Source organism: Nymphaea colorata, chromosome 3 (genome assembly GCF_008831285.2).
Source record: "Nymphaea colorata isolate Beijing-Zhang1983 chromosome 3, ASM883128v2, whole genome shotgun sequence".
NCBI lineage: Eukaryota > Viridiplantae > Streptophyta > Magnoliopsida > Nymphaeales > Nymphaeaceae > Nymphaea > Nymphaea colorata.
Genome location: NC_045140.1, coordinates 26076111 through 26093496, shown reverse-complemented (window position 1 = coordinate 26093496; position 17386 = coordinate 26076111). Strand labels below are relative to the sequence as shown.

The following is a 17386-nucleotide window of genomic DNA, read 5'->3' as shown; positions in this document are numbered from 1 at the left end:
CTGTGATAGCCTCCTACATGAGATCCGAGGCTATCAAATGTAGTCTTAAGTCCTATCCATTAAACTGAACATTTCCACCTTTTCCTAGAGGGATATATAAAGCATAAACGTGTTTTGGCTCCGCCGTTAAATGAACATCTCTATCAACTATGCATACCATCCATTAGATTATTTCATGCTTGAGTTATTAATTTTCCTTTTCTAAGTGGAACAGTGGCTTACGACTTACTGCTCAGAAAAGAGCCCGATGGCCCCCATTCTCTTTAGCTTGAGGGTTCTTGATTTAGCTTGAGGGTTCTTGATTGTATCGGCAACAATAATAGCAGCAGTGCATCCTTCAACTTAAGTGTCGCATTTCACCACTTAACACACAAATTTTTTATTGGTAGATATTTAATTGTATTTTTCTAAAATTTTATACATGATACATTAAAATTCTTGAAAAATATAAGTAGAATATTTTATCAAGAAAAAACCTGAGCGTGAAGGCCTCTTTTATCCACCTCTCTCTCATTGGTAAATCCCAAAAAATAAAAAACCTAAGGTTGTGTTTGTTCCACCTAGGATCAGATCCGTGGTGATTTGACATCCTAAGATCTTACATCTCAAACCACACCCTCCCCCAAAAACCTTAAATCCTTGGTCTTTTAAAGTCTAGTATGGATTTTAAATCTAGAAGATTTCTCAAAACACACCTTTTTATGTAGTTTAAGGCTACCAAACACAACCTAAGGGTAAGTTTGAATGACACACTCCTCTAACTTAGTTTAAAACTTTGTTTTTGTTTGTTTGTGTGACACTTCCAAAACTTGGTTTTCCCATAACTTAGAAAGGAATCAGGTTTGATGGCACTCGATCACTCCCAAAACCTGTTTTTGCTTTCAAAACTTGGTTTTAAAGTGTTACCCAAACACCCACTAAACAAATCCCAAAAAAAAAATTATTTCAATCAATTTTTACAAATAGGTGACTGAAAGTGATTTTACTCATTCTATAAATAGCTAAGATGATCATTCATCTTGGTAAATAGGGAGTGCGATTAGTGCCCCAGATCAGTTGGGTTTCAGATTTCACCCTCGCCACGAGTTTCAGAGGGGAAAAAACAAACAGTTCAAGCATTCAAAAGAACTGCCAATTCAGATTCAGGCATCGGATGCCGGCACAAAAAGGTTCGTCAACTTCCATATATGATGTCCACCTAGATTTTGAATCCGATTCAAGCACACGCACCGGTCAAGATTGAGCCTACATACCTGAAACATTTCATTCCCTGATTGGCAATCTCGCAAACACACACAGAGAAAGAAGAGAAAAAGAGAGAGAGCGAAAGAGAGGGAGTAATGGAATGCAATAGAAATTGACAGAGATCATTCAATATACAGACAAAGAAGAAAAGAAACCTGCATCATCCTCTTACCTGCTTGGCCCACTTGCATATACATGTTTCTTCCTAAGGTGGAACTCCAAAACAGCATTTCACACAGCGCTAAGCCACAAGCGCTCACAGCCATGATCTTTTTCTTTCTTTTTTTTCTTTTTACAACTACAAACCCATGGGGCTCCCCTGCGGGGGGAACCTACTATGAAACAGAAAACCTTCTATACCTTGATGATGATGCGATGGATTTTGCTTCGCCAGGATGCATGGAAATTGGGCTCTGAAAGCCACCTACATTCTCTGACTTCTTTCCGTCGAGGTGACCACCTTTATTCGCCCACAGTTTGTCGAATATCCTTCTCGATCGCGATGGCAACAGCAACCCACCTTTGCCACTCATTTTTTTCGGAGGTTTCTTCTTCTTGTTCTGTATTTCTATGTTCTTCACACTATCATCATCACGAATCTTCATGGATGACATCCCCCTCGTCAGCGCCTGGCACCCACTGAGATCCTGTTCCCAGCGTTCATCTACAATCTTCACTGAGCAAGATCTATTCTTCAGGCCATTTTCAATGAGCCTTGTCTCTCTTATATGAGCTGATGGAGTTGACATTGTTGCCGCTGCTTTAACCTGCTCAAAGAAGAGCACCTGCACCACTACCCTGAGAGGCAGCCGCTCATTCTGAGCTGCATGAACACATGCATCCATGGAAAGCTTTTTAACATCCATCAAACTGCAGATTCGTTTCTTCTCCCCTTTCGTTAATCCAGCATGTTCCTAAAACAAAAACATCATAACAAGCTATAAATTATTTTTAAAAGGTCACAAGAGGCAGAAGAATTATGATCCAAATTAAAGGAAGAACCTTAGCACCGTACAAGTGTGTGACTATAATGTCAAGAAGATTTAAAGAATTCATTACGAGTGATCAAATTTACAGAGTGAATCTCAGACATTGTTCAAATATAACAACAAGAAGGTTCCAAGAATTTCAATGTGATTAAGAAACCAAAGGAACTTACCTTAAGATAGATATCAATTGCCCTATACAACTCATCATGCACTGGTCGCGCCGAATCTGGTACAGACTCCGAGAGACTGATAAACTTATAAAGGGAGAGATTAGGATCATGGGCTACTTGAGCAAGACAACAATCAATCAATCTACCAACATTCAACCACGAGTCATGAGTAACATAATCATGTTCAGTACTGCCTTCATTACTTTGAATGTTGTAAGGATCTCTTCTGCTTCGATCTGCTGCCACAAACTTGTCCACTATGCTCTGCACAAGATCAATATCATATACAGTCCCTTCAGCATTTGCAGATGGGATCAGAAGGTCCTCAACTGAGGCTTCATCTAGCTGCAGACCCACTCTCCTCACCAAATCCTGCCTCGATTCCTCACTTGTTCCAAGAAGGGCAGCCACTTTCAAAAGCTTAAGTAGGAAAGTGCATGAACAGCAAGCACCCATATCAGTGGGCAATAACCAGATTATTGTTTCTACCAATGACCTATTCCTTTCTGCAAACTCAGCATAATCATCTGATGAAACAAGGGCATCGAGATTCATGAAGTCAGGAAGCCATCTGAGGATATATACCTTCAATGCCTCCCCTATAACAGTCCCAGACATCCTACCTTTTGACTTTATGGAGATCATAACTCGCTCGTAGAGGTCAATTTCAAGTTCACATATATCCTCAATCCACCAATCCTTGGGAGCTGGTGAACTAAACTTCTGTTGGAGCATGATTCCATTATCAGCAGCACATATTATATCAGGAACAGCTTTTTTCCTATTATAGGAGTAGGACCAATCTACTTTTGAAGGGTCAACAGATGTTTTTGCAGCTATGGAATCTATGCATCTTCCAACTATCTTCAAATCCTCAGACCATGGCAGAAGTGTCTTTGCAGTCCGTAAAACAATGATGGAATCTTTCCAACTTCGGAAGATACTAGAGCTCAGGAACACCTCGATCTTGTAGATTAAATTCCCTCTTTCAACTGCCTCACTCATCTCAAGGTACTCAGCAGCACATCGAGTTGCAACCACATTGTACGCATTAAGGGTGACTGTCATACCATAGCAGAACTTGGCACAAATTTCAAAAGTTTTTGCTCCACCAGGAAAATCAGGCAATTGCACTTCATCTGCGTTCTTCTCATTGGCTTCCTGTACAATTTTTTGCAAGCGGTTGCTTTTGGACAGAAGAGGGAACTGCACTCATTATCAGCTTAGAGTTAGGAATGCCTGCCTATGGCAAATAAGTGCTAATCTATTATAACGAAAAAAATGACAAGAAAAGCAGCAGGAAAGCAAGAGAGAAAAAAGTAAAAATTAAATCCAGTTACTTCGTTAATAGCACTGGTTGCTTAATTCCTTAAAATACAGCCCATAATGATTAGGATGTCACAAACAACAACTTTTCACTTGCAGCTTTAGATTTTGGTAAAACAGGATATTGATCTGTGCCTCGCATAATCAAGTTGAAGAATCTGTTTTCACCCCCATTGACATGCTAAATATTGACGCCTTCCCTTTACTTTTTCACTATGTGCAACACATAAATGCTAGAATCAATATTTGGCATACCAGTTTTTCTCTCAAACCAACAATCCACTTATTTCAAAATTAAGATGTATTTGAGTCATGCATGCAATTAATAACTTAAGTCCTAACAACAGGATCACATGATTCAAATCTAACACATGATTTCAAGCAATTTACAAGTTCCTTTACAACACTGTCAAACAAATAGAGAGGCTAAACTTGTTCAAGCACATCCCACCAAAAATATCAAACAGGTGAAATTGAAGTTAAGGATGGATCTAAAAATTTAGGTCTTCAATATATCAACATAAGGTCACAGAAAGATGAGATTGAATATGATCAGACCACGATAATAAGCATGGAATAATGTAGTAAATGAAGAGATTTATTCAAAAAAGATCTTTGAGGTCCAGGTATATGTTTGGATTAATGCCTCATCCATATAAAGCTATGTTCATGTATACTATACTTGGCCTCCTGCAGACATTCAAACTAGGAAACTTCTGTTCTACAAAAAGACCTGACAATGTGTTAGAATGTGTTAGCTCTGCTAACAGAACTCACACACATTCTCCTCTACAGATGCACTCAGAGGCCCAACTTCTAAAATAGGTATCTATTTCTGCGATTAGGGTTTAATGAAATCCCTTCTTCAATATATATACCTCACAATTGGGTGGGTTTATTACAGCATCCTAACCAGTCCACCCGACCCAAATCTGTTATATTGAGTAAAACATCTGACTCACCTAATTGGACTCGTAAAGAGACAAGGGGCCTCTTCTACTTAGACCCTGGTCAGGTCTAATACAATGACAGTATCTTATACATATATTTTTGCACAGAACTAAAGGAGTAAAAAATAGCAACAATCAAGCATATTCATTAGCAATTTAAAAAATATGATGATGTCCATTGATATTGGACCATCAATATTGGCATAGATGCCCATCTCAGAAGCAATAAAATTTATTGAAACAGACAGAAAATTCACTACCTTGTGCAAATGAAATTTCACTTCTTCAACAACTACAATTATGTCAGTTGCTAGCTCCGATGCCACAAACCTGCATGATTTATCAAAATTAATGACAGAAAGGGAACCATTTTAATAAAATGCGTTAATCAGGAGAAAACCATTTTTTCTGTCAAAAAAATAAACAACTTAAACTTTACAAAGAAGGTCAAATCCATATTTAAACATGAAAAGGATGGCTTGAGGTACACATCAAGCACAATTTTTCAATAACCAAACGAATGATTATTTGGATGACTACCCAGAGTATTATATGCCATGTTACAGGCAGCAATCTGAAAGCACCATGAAGATACCGTATTTGACAGAAACTAGAAAGTAATTTGTTCTTACAGGTCAAAAATTTTAAACAGAAGAATAGAAGATACAAAATGTAACCAGAGAAAGTGTTTCTTCGGGGTGATATGATGTGATGCAAATTTCTTCTAGACAACTGCAGGCATCAGCGATATTGGACACCCAGAAAAACATCCAAACTCATGATAAGCATACCTTTAGCATCGGAAATCAAGCTATCTTGAAAGAATAATAACAAGCAGGACAGGATGTTCATGACCATGACTCCCAAATATAGCTCTTTCAGCTCAATAAAATATAAATTACCAGTTCAAGTTAACGTAATCATTTAAAAAAATTTAATGTTGTCCCCACAGCAGTTGCAAGGATTATGTAAGGTATTAATAGTGAATGCAAGGACACCCTCAATGAAAAGGATGATACGACCTACGCCAAGAAACTAATAATTTTTTGAGCTTGCAAATCTAAGTTATATCACATTTGTCATAAAATACTGATCAGGTTACAACTTTTGCTACACCCAAAGGATAAATACACATTCAGATTCAACCACTTAATAACAAAGAAGGTAAAAGTTAATCCTGGGCTCCTGGCTTGTTGGCTTCATCAACTCGTTCTTCTACACGACATATAGTAAGAACTACATCTGGATAAAATCTGATCTCAGAAAAGAAAAACTATGGTATCATGAATTTGTAGAGGCGAACAGCTTGTTAATGGGCAAGTTTGGTGACACATTTGGACTGAACCACTTGGATTGTTGAACCTGTCAGCTTCTCAAGAGAAAAACAAGAAACATCTTATGAACAACTGATCTAGTATCTTAAAATGATAATCATCTACCAGCTCCGCCTAAACTAGAATCAAGTGCCAAAAAATTTGATTCAGTGATAAGAGTTTGGATTGAAATCACTCTAATGTTTGATGCATTCTTGTCATTATGACATGAAAAGCAAATGTTTAATCTATAGCCGACATACTACACTCGGCATGCACATCCCACATGAACATTAATGTTATACATGGATGCATCGCACACTTAATCAACATTACATTTCCTCCAAGTTCTCTTTACAATGTTGGTCCACCCTCGCATTTTTGGTAGGAAATGAAACTCATTTCTCAATAACTATAAAATAGATAACAATTCAGGTATCGGACGAGATCATGGAAATTCACGACTATTATAACTTATAAGCATGGATATTTCATCCCATCATACATACACAAACTCCCAAGCTGCCAATCAATTGTTGATGACAACACTTCCAATATGCAATACAATACAAATCCATGTGACCAACAATTTCTGCATACAGCATAGGCATTTCATTTTAAATCCTAAATTCCTAATATACATCAAACCAGATTCAAATCTAAGATGTCAGGACTCCATCATATACAGAAGTGCACCAATTTGCAGTTACCAGGTTTAGACCCAGTGTTTGCTGTATTCTACCCCAAACTGAATCCACGTCCAGTGCAAATTAATCTAATTAGGATAAAGCCCACAGACAAATTAGATAAGGCCCACACACCTGAAGCCAATCAACCCGCCCAGACCAATGTACCCACTATACATTAACAATGCGATTTTTGTCTGTACTCCTAGTGCCAACTTGATGCTAGATATGCTGAATATCCAAAATAATTGATGCATAAAAATCTAAAATGCTAGACCATCCACGAACTCCAAGGGCACATGCGAGACTGGTACAACTGAGCCATGCTCTACTAAGAAATTAGATTGGTCCCACAGCAGAACACAAGTCCAAGACCAGCAACTTTATTCCCTTCATTTTTCAAAGCACAAGACGGGTTGATAGACCACACAAAGAGAGGTTCTCAAATGAAGGAAAAAAGGAAGAAGAAAAAAGAACGGAACTTTGCTTTGGAAACGATGAAGAATTCTGTCTCAATGACCGACAAAGGAATGGACATAATGAACAGTTGAACAAGGCCATGAGTGTTTTTTTAGGTTTCTTTCATCTGAAGCCAATTACTATAACCAAAATACGCGTCTCTTTTGCCCAGTTGTGATTCATAAAGCAGAGACAATACAACACAAGAAAAGGAAAATGGTAGAAAAAAACAACAAGACCATGGGACCACGCATAATGCAGCTTTTGCAGCAAAATTGGCCCATCTACACAAAATTGACGCAACCAAAAAATCAGGCGGAAAATATAAATACTATATGACAAAAACAAGATAAGATAGTGGATGATAAACAAAAAAAAAAAAGAGGAAGAAAAGTATGTCCCAATTTTTCACTGGCAATGGCCTGACAAATCCCTGCGGACCTCAGGAAAGCACGGCTTGAAAGTTCAAACAGCACAAATAAGCATGTTTCGTCACTCACCTAACCTACAGTTTTAAGAATACTACTTTCTGCCTTCCAAAGACGGTATTGTACAATAACCAATCTCCACTAACAAATCCATCCAAACTCACCACCAAAAAAAAAAAATCACAACTAACACAATATGTTTACAACACAAAGTGCACAACGTTCGGTTCTTCAATGATCAACCAAATCACCAGGAGTTCGCCGATCATAAGCACAAGCTCATTTTTCCCCAAAAGAACAACGCTCATAAAATTACAAAAGTTCAACGTTCATATATCTCACCGTCCATAGCTCTAGGCTACTGAGACCCTCCAGAACATCCATATCTCGATATGCATACTCCAAAAGGAACCACGAAGAAACACAAGATTTGACGAACATAACTAGTTCCGACCACAAAGAGAGACAGATATATATATATATATAGAAAGAGAGAGAGAAAGGTTTATGCACGCCATGCATGACCATGAATCTTATGCTTCTATTTCAGTCCACTGGACAAGTACAAACTTCTGCAGATGCAACTTACCAACAAAACAAAAGGAAAAACTAAACTTCTTTCCAAGAAGAAAAACAAACTTACTTGACGGAATTACCATCTGCACTAAAGGCATCAGGCTTCGATCCCAGCTTCATAAACTTCATCCTCAGAAAACCCCACTTCTCAAAGACCAGTTCTTCACTTCAGAAATACTTCATTTGAAACTGCTCACTTCTTAAAAACCACTTCTCTCTCACTCCCATGCCCTCCAAACCAGACACCACCGCCACCCACCACCCGCACTCCCTTTGACACCGACCACCGATGCACGAAAACCACTGTCACTAATTACTCGCTGCCGTCCTCCGCTCAAAGAATCCTGACTTCGGATTCCCACCTTCAGGTATCATCAATCCCTCTAAAAAGGAGAAAGAAATGGCTATGGCAGCTTGAGGAAGCGAACTCTCCAAAGTCCAAGGTTTAATGGGCATTCCTCCTCCTCATTTATGATGATAATATGAGAAGAACGGAGAGAATATTTGGTGCCGCTCAGGATTTAATAATTCAAGAAAAGAGTGAGGATCGAGAGATCTTCGCCCCCTGTCCGGCAGGAAAATTTATGAGACGAAGGTGGTGAAGGCGATCTTTGATGACGACGATCATGCATCGATCACAGAGCCTGCGTGTTGGTGCTGTTCTTTTTTCTTTGTTGTTATAGGGAGGACTCAACAACACGCTTTCTGACCGTACTGCACTCCTTTTTCTCCTCCCCAATTTTTTAAACTTTTTATTTATCTTTTGCCTTTTGACTTTGGGAAAGGCCACTTTTACGCCTTTTCTTTTTCCGTAATGGCTAAAATGTCCCTGCAAACCCATCTGGGCTTCACTTGGCGAGCCCAGTACGAGCCAAGGTTCACAATTTTCGAGCCCACACTTTGAAGATGTTCAAGCCTTCCAACATCTAGATAAATGTCTTGTCTCTCAACCGGACTCACTCTTACCTGGTACCTTTGTTTGGGTTTTGATTGATAAAAAGAAGAATCTACTTCAATTATGTCTTTCCTTTAAGCACCGCCATACATAACATAGAAATAACACTTTGAAACCATTGGTGGACAATTAACTAGAGCAGCAAGAGGTACTATAAGCAAATTGATTGCAAAAGAGGGTAAATCGGCCACATTAAGATTACCATCTAAAGAGTTTTGTTCGATATCCAAAAACTGCGCAACAATAATCGGACAAGTTTAGGTAGAATCAGATCTAAATGCTGGCTAAGTAAGTGTCCTATAATAAGAAGAGTAGTTATGAACCCTATAGACTATATTCATGGAGGTGGTGAAGGGAGGGCCCCGGTTGGTAGAAATGTTTTCATGTGCGTTGATAGAAAAGCAGTTTAACATAATTAACTCATGGTTAGTAAGAATTAATCTAATGAAACAGTTCCATTAACATACATGTGAAGCCTTGACGAACAAACAAGATTCAAAAGCAAGGAGTTGTTCACAGCTGTTAATGATGACAGGTGTATGCTACTTAGTTGATCTTTATCAAGGGACTTTTGATTTCTTCAATATAAATTTTTTTTTAAAAAAGAGAGATTGAGAGAAGTTATTAATTCTAAATCAAGACTTTTTAAGCTTGATTCAATATATTCTCAAATCAATACAACTTGGACTTACATGAGGAGCTATAATCCTATCAAGATGTTGACAGGGCACATCATATTACGGATTTGGAAGTCCCAAGACTCTGAATTGCTTGTGTAGATGATGAGCCCATGAACAACAATTGATTGGACCCGTAGTTACTAAGTCAAATCAAAGCCTAGTCGAGCCAATGACATTCAAACTTGACCCAGTTGCTATTAGTGAATCTAGGGAGTGTAATAACAAGATTGGCTAAAAACTTCAAGTTCTACCGAACCTAGCCTATAGGCCGACATTTAGCCCAGGTGGTGACCGAACCTTTGACTCGAAGGATTCGACCTAGCGACCACTCCATGATCCGGGCTCGTGCTCGCCGTTCGAACGATCCATAGAGGGTGATTTGGTCTTTTCACGTGTTATTAAGTGATGACTCTGATGTGGGAGAAGGGCAGCCATCATGCCGATACTCACGCAAGGTCCAGTCCTTCTGAACACCCTTGACAAAACCGATAATTACGAAGTGGCCATCCAGCCGCTAATCGGGGACGCAAAAGGAGCTGTCATTCGTCAGATTTTACTAAAAGCCAAATCGGCCAATTTCCTCACAAAAAAGTCAAAGGTTAATCTCGTCCAATACAGTCAACTTTAATTATCCCCACGCCAACAAGCCCTAGGTAGCCTACTGACTCGGCCAGGCTCCCATTCCATCAATACCGAACCTGTCCGAGTCGGTCAAAGTAAAGACATGTCTCGGGCTTGGACGAGCCACTGCACGCAACCAAGTCCCAGCCATCTACGGACCCATCTGCGACAGGGCCGAGCCCACCCCGTCCAATCATCTTCAAGTAACCTCCATTTTAACTCGCTGCGCCTGCATGAAGTCTAGTTGAGAGCCGAAGTATCCACCCTTCCCTCATCCTCTCAAGGTACTAAGAATGTTTCATTCATATCATAAATCAATGACATTAATTACAGTTAACTTAAGTTAACAAGATAAACCTTATGATTAAGTTGCTGATATTAGGGATTAGTAGTTGGTTAATTAAATTGATAATGTTAGGCATCGTGACCCAGCCTGCCCCTCAATGCACTCTTTTGAGTTGGGCTTTGCTTTTAAGGGAGTGCCACTTCGGTCTTCCACTTACCCAACATATCTATTGATATGTTCCCATTCATGTGTCGGTGCATAACATGAAAGAATGGCGACCGTACGAAGTGATTTAGAGGTTTTTTTTTTATTTTAATGCTAAATTTTGAAAAAGTTGAGTAAAAATCTTTTTTATTAGATGTTGCCAAATGATTAAACATTTGAAAATCGTCAAATATAGTAAACTTTTGTTAGAAACCTATAGGGTGGACACGAGTCAAGCTGAGTTAGCTCGAGCTCGGCTCGACCAATGAAACCTCAAGTTCGATTCGGCTCGAGAATAGCTCGACGGAAGCAGCTCAAGCTCGATTCGATTAAAGCTCGACAAACTCGTCTGAATAGAATTGATATTCATCGTTACGTGTTGACATCGAGCTCGACTTGATTAAGACTCGACAAACTCGTTTGAATAGTATTGATATTCATCTTTACATGTTGAACTCGAGCTCTATTCAATTAACGCTCGACAAACTCGTAAACTCGTTTGAATATATCGACTTGATTAAAGCTCGACAAACTTGACTAAGGCTCGACCTCGACTCGACAATTACTTGTTGAACTCGAAGTCATTATTTGACTCGACTTATGAACTCGAGCTCGACTCGTTAAGCAAATGACTCGTCAACCCCATTATTTTATTGACCTCACTTAGGCAAAAAATGCAACCATTACTCTTGATTATCAGCCAATATATTAATGAAAAAAATATTTTAAATTTGTAAGTTTTTTTTTTATATATATAGAAGGCTCTGAAACCCACATTTACAACATTGTCAATATCCCCCACTCAACATCATTTCCTCTCAAAAGCTTTCAAAAAAGTGACTTTTCTGTGCCTTGAAGTTTCCAGGATATTAACAATTTTGTGGATTCTATAATAATTGATGGTCTAACAACTCAAAGGGCTATGTTTGGCACTACATTCAGTGAATGGCAAGGTAGATTTGATAAGCATTTAATTGCACAAATGCCCAGTCCCATTCTCTTTTCTCTGTACTTATTATGACATCTAATTATCAAAAAGCTGATCAACTCTTTTCTTTGGCTTCTGAGTCTTCAATGGGCCTCATCTTCATTCCCCACCACTTTTCTTTTCATCAAGAAAAAGAATCATCTTCATTCTCTCCCCCCACTAACTCCAAGCTATTATTATACTCCCCACTTAACATGAAATACTACAGGTCTTTTCACATTCTTTAGTCCCCAAAAAGTTCCATTTCAGACTCAAAAACACCTTTGTTTTGTGGGAAGATGAGTATCTGATGTCTAAGTTGTTGGGTTTTAGATGTGGAGAGGAAAGGCCTCAAGTTGGTCCTTAACTTGTTTGAGTGACAAAAGTGAACCATGGACAGCAGCTTTGATGCAAACTTTGTGCATTTGTCACATCATGGTGCAAGAGGGCTCCTCATGTGGAGCTTTCTCTTGTGACATGTCAATTGCTGGCTCCTGCTATAATTTTTTTTGTCATAAATGAGTTGGGAATGGAGAAGGTCAGACACATGGGTTTTAATGGTTTGTATCTGAATCAGGGTTCAAACTTTGAACATGGTGAAACCAAAAGTATATCTAACCATTTTGCCTCATTAGATTGGCCAAACCAGTTTTATTTTTCTAGACACTACCAAATCAATTCAGTCAAAGGAAATTGGTTAGGATTTCTTTTTTTCATACTAACCTTAAAAGTTTGCCACATTAAAGTTGTTTTTTTTCTTTTGTTTTCTTTCTTTTTTATCTTTATTTGACAATATTGGACAAAGCCTGACTACTTGACAGATAGATCAAAGATTGACCCAAAAGTTCCTTTTTCCTTTTCCTGCTAGCTTTAGACAAGAGTCTCAATTTTTGCTTTCTTTCTGATTTTTGTGCGATTGCCAAATTTTGAGAGATGTGAAGATCAGTGGGAGTCCTGGAAAGGTCGCATAATGCAGATTATTATCTATTTCTGCACAGTTGGTGGGGGTTCAGTGTCACGACTCATGCATGATCGGTCCCAACAAGATCTCAACAGGAAAGAAGTCATCATGCTTTGAGAAGCAAGGTTTTCCTCAACAAGTTAAATAATCTTGATGATCTTTCAGGTTCTAAAAGCAAAAGAAACAAATACATAATCAAAACTGCCTGCAAATGTGCGTGATTTCAGACCTAGACAATACTGCTTCCTGCAAAGTCGAAAGCAACTCCTGTTGAACAAGTTAGGAAGAAAAGAACCAACCTTGAGGTTCTTTTACCAATGTACAGCCAGGGTTTAGAGTTTCTCTGATAAAAATTTCAATAGCAAGAAGGAACCACAGAAATCAAGATAAAAAGCAAAATACGAACAAAAGTATGTAACATTTTCGCTTTTCAGGTACAACAACAGCCTTTGGTCGGGAGAAGTAGAGACAGAAAAAATGGATTTAACATTTGTCCATGAACTTTGCTGAACATGGGCATGGTACCAAAAAGTTGGTTACTGCCTATCCATTAATGTCACAAAGAGTGATCTACTGCTTCAATTCAGATAAAAAAAAGAAGAAGATAAGATAAGATGGAGCCATAAAGAGTTTGAGAAACTTAGCTCATGTCAAAATACATGTCTATTTTGCAATGCTGTACCATCATGGCCAAAGGGTGGCCCCAATTCACATGGCACTTCAACAGAAACCTGTGTTTACAGAGTTTGAGTAACTTAGCTTATGTCAAGATATATTTTGCAATGCTGTACCACCATGGCCAAAGGGTGGCCCCAATTCACATGGCACTTCAACAGAGACCTGTGTTTCCTCCATACTCAACACTCCTCCCAAGCCATTTGTCGCTTCCTTTGAAGATGTCACCCTTGAAAAGAAAAGCTTAGGTCCTTTCCCCTCTGTCTTGCTTGTCCTGATTCCCTTTGTGATGCAATGTGTTGCCCTATCTCTTCAAGGGCCTCGCTTTATTCATGTGTTCATGTAGAGCACTCAACCTGCAAGATCTCCCTGCCTGCCTTGGTCCTCCAAGAATCGCCTATCTTGTTCCTCTTGGGCAGGTTGTCCAATGTTTGGGGTGAATAATACGCCCAGCTGTTTGGTGCCACAAGCCCCTTTACTAGCACATTTTGGCTTATATCAAAAACAAGAGAGAGAGAAAGAGAGAGAGAGAGAGAGAGAGAACTCATCCCCATCAGCTTCATTAACCCTCTTAGGGCAAAGAGAGAAGCATTATTTTACTTTATGTCATGAAGTCGGACTTCCATTGTTAACCCAACATCTACGTTTCGAGTTTTATTGTTGTCAACTTTGTATAATTTCATTAGCAACTGGGCTTTATGAACCTAGAATATGATTAAGCCTTTTGATTTGGGTGCAATTTCTCCATGTATTGAATCAAACAATATTGTTTTTACTTAAGATATGTTAAGACTACCAAATGTCGCCAGAGTTTGCTAGAACTTGTTGTAATCAGTATTCTATCTGTGGCAATTGAAGATGACGAAAAAATGAAGATTAAAATCTTCAGTAAAGAACTCCTTCAATGTTGTTGAGTTTCTTTCCAGAAAGAAAAAGGAAAAAAGGAAGAGAGCGAGCATTCTTGTTTCCCCACGCTGCGATATCCCGGGATCTCATGTCTAGTAAGAAATTGCAACAAACAAAAAAAAAGGGGTAACTGTTCATTTTTTATTTTTTGACAAATATGTACTCAATTTTTTTTCACGGATTCTCTTTCCCCATTTTTCTAATCAGAGAACCTATACCATAGGGGTAAGCTCTTTCTTTTGGTTGTTAAAAGAATCTCTGTCATGCATGGTCATTCTTCTAGTACTACCCCCATTAGTTGTAAAAACGATTTTAAATTGTTTTCATGAATTTATACAAGAAAATTCCAATTTTCTTCTTTACTGATTAAGAATCCATGCCAACAAATCCCACCTTCAAACATGCTAGTGAGATATATAGGAGAGAATCACACCATAATCCACAAAAGCCACAAACACCAAAATGGTCACAATATCCGGATTAGGATTATGAAGAAGAAAATATTCCACTGCAACTTACTAAGCCATGCGCTTCACGTCCTTGGAATCAATTTCTGGCATTTCTTTTCACTGGATGCCGAAGTCCTTGCTTTATCAGTGTTGGTCTGCCGCTTGTTCAAAGTTCAAACTACAAGGCCCTGTGTGCATTGGTTTCTGGGCCAACATAATTGCACTCTCCTGTTTCATATCCCAAAGAAAACTACCAAACAGTGAAACAGTGCCACAAAATTGTCCTTCATAAAAAGTACAGATAGTTTCCAGCTAAGGCCTGTTGAATGGGAGAGATCATCAGAGTATATCATTTATTGAATTTGGTGTCCCCATTTATACAATTAGATGAAGGTAACATTGTCACATGTGAAAAAGTAGCACTCTTTTCCAAAATGTCATCATCTTCTTCCCTTCCAAATCTTGCTCTGTTGTTGAACATGATAGCATCGTCGATATTTTTTATTCTGCTTTCTTCTGCGGGTAGCAGAGCCAGAAATTGCATCTTCGAGCTCCTGGGAAATGTTTTCTCACCTCGGAAAGCAAATTTTTTTTTATTTATTTTGTCTGGAAAATGTGGAGAACAGTGTTTGGATGCCATTGCTTTTCATGCAAAAAGGTGTGAGAGAAAAAGTAACTCCTCTGTTGCTCTTGAGAAACAAACATCAATCGCTTTCTCGAGAGAGAGAGAATCCACTTCAGCGTTTTGCCAACGCGCCTTGAGTGAGGACATGCTTTGGCACCATCTCTATCAGATTCTAACATTGAACTGCAATAGTTGAGGCTGTCGATTATGACACCAATGATGCACAATTCCTGTTTGCAGATCCAATTTTTGATTATTCAGTTTGTCCTGGTGAAGAAATTTGGGTCTCATTACTTAATGAATTTGGATCCAAACATATAGTTCTGTGATCTGATAAGGATCTGACCTAATAATTACATGTAAATGTCATGTCTTATGCTAATCAGATCCATATTTGGTTTTGAAAAATAAGGTTTGAATTTAAATTCAATCATAAAATAATCACATTAAGTGGAGTCAAGCAAATGTTAGGTTGAACCTGAATCCATCAAAATCATCTACATCCCAACTGTGAGCCCAGCCTCAGCATAATGGATGACAAAATGAGTGCAATTGGTGGTCATCGTGCTCAAACGCATGTGCAATACCGCACCTCACTGATGTACTTTCGCTCTCTAAATGATTCTTGTGATAAACTAATTGCAACTCAAAAACATTAGCTCTAACAATGCCTTCTCTAATAGAAATAGGGAGAGATACCCAAAAGAGGCCGAAGCCCCACTCCTTAACCTCAGGCTTTACGACTACTTTGGAACCTGGGTAAACTTATAGTTATTTAATTCAATTCAAAAATAGCAGTTGTCACCATTTGCAGTCTGGAAGAGTAGCACTCATGTAAATAGAACTTCGGACCAAGCTTTCACCAGCCCACCAGGGAGGACTTTGCTAGTAGAAACAGCCATGAATTGCAGATGGAGCAAGTAAACGATGAACTAAACTTAAAGGAAGGAACAAAAAAATCAGGCTACCCAAAGCTTATCATGTGCAATTTTGGTGTGATTCCAAGTTTGATCTGCTTTTCATTCGAAGGGCAAGAGAAACTTTCAAGTAATCTGATCACCATTAGATTTATGAACTTCAAATATGTCATGTTTTAACATCCTTGGTTCTTCTTATCCTAGAACGAATGTAAAAACTTTAGTCCTCCTTGCATTAATTACAAGTATTTTTATTATAGACGTACGTGCACATGCATTTGGAGGCCTTGTTTGTCATGCCTAACTGTAACATTATCATGCTAAGTTGAGAAGACTTGCCTTTTCTCAGTATTCAAGGATCCAGTTAAACGTTACCATCTCAGAAGGAGAAAAGAAAAAAATTGAAGCCTGACAGAAAGCAATGCTTTATGAGTTATAACCTTATTAGATCCCATGGTCCTCAGGCCACGTGAGCTTGTACTGAGGCATGATAGGTAGATTTATGATTGAGTTTGGCTTTCATTGTGGGCAGCCATTGTTTTCCTTCTTTTATAATTAATAAAGCAGCATCCTTTTTAATGTACAAGTGCATCTTTTCTCTTGCAAGGCATGCTCTGGTTGGCCGTCTTTTTGGAGCATGATTGTGATATCTTGCTTAAATTAATGGCGCACAAGTCTCCCAACTTAGGGGCCGCCATGATTGTTGGCCTAGAAAAAACATGGAGCTTCTGCAGATGCACAGGCACATGCTCATGTTTCAGGCCACGCCATTGAGTGCATCGATGTTCTCCAAAAGTGACCCCATCAACCATTTTGATCCTCTCTTTCCATCGCCAACGCTCCACTTGCGCAGCCCGATGATCCAAATATTCCCTAACCAGCAAGTTCGATCACAATAAAATAAACCAGCTTCTAATTTAACTCTCTCTCTCTCTGTCTCTCTCTCTCTCTCTCTCTCTCTCTCTCTCTCTCTCTATATATATATATATATATATATA

General features: G+C 38.7%; 1 protein-coding gene across 1 annotated transcript; it reads right to left on the bottom strand.

The window, feature by feature from the left end:
* Positions 1–1338: 1338 nt before the first annotated feature.
* On the bottom strand, positions 1339–8817 carry LOC116251050 (BTB/POZ domain-containing protein NPY1). Its single transcript, XM_031625110.2, has 4 exons — positions 8210–8817; positions 4941–5010; positions 2405–3610; positions 1339–2159 (listed from the first exon to the last, which is right to left on the bottom strand). The coding sequence occupies exons 1-4, from the start codon at positions 8269–8271 to the stop codon at positions 1581–1583; spliced, it is 1917 nt and encodes a 638-aa protein (XP_031480970.1). The 5' UTR covers positions 8272–8817; the 3' UTR covers positions 1339–1580.
* Between the last annotated feature and the right edge of the window lie 8569 nt (positions 8818–17386).

Excerpts from the sequence above, each read along its gene's own strand:
- LOC116251050 (XM_031625110.2), bottom strand. The coding sequence starts at position 8,271 with ATGAAGTTTATGAAGCTGGGATCGAAGCCTGATGCCTTTAGTGCAGAT. Across the intron at positions 5,011-8,209 it reads GCAGATGGTAATTCCGTCAA|GTTTGTGGCATCGGAGCTAG; the intron begins GTAAGTTTGTTT and ends TAAATCATGCAG. Across the intron at positions 2,160-2,404 it reads CAATTGATATCTATCTTAAG|GAACATGCTGGATTAACGAA; the intron begins GTAAGTTCCTTT and ends TTTTTGTTTTAG.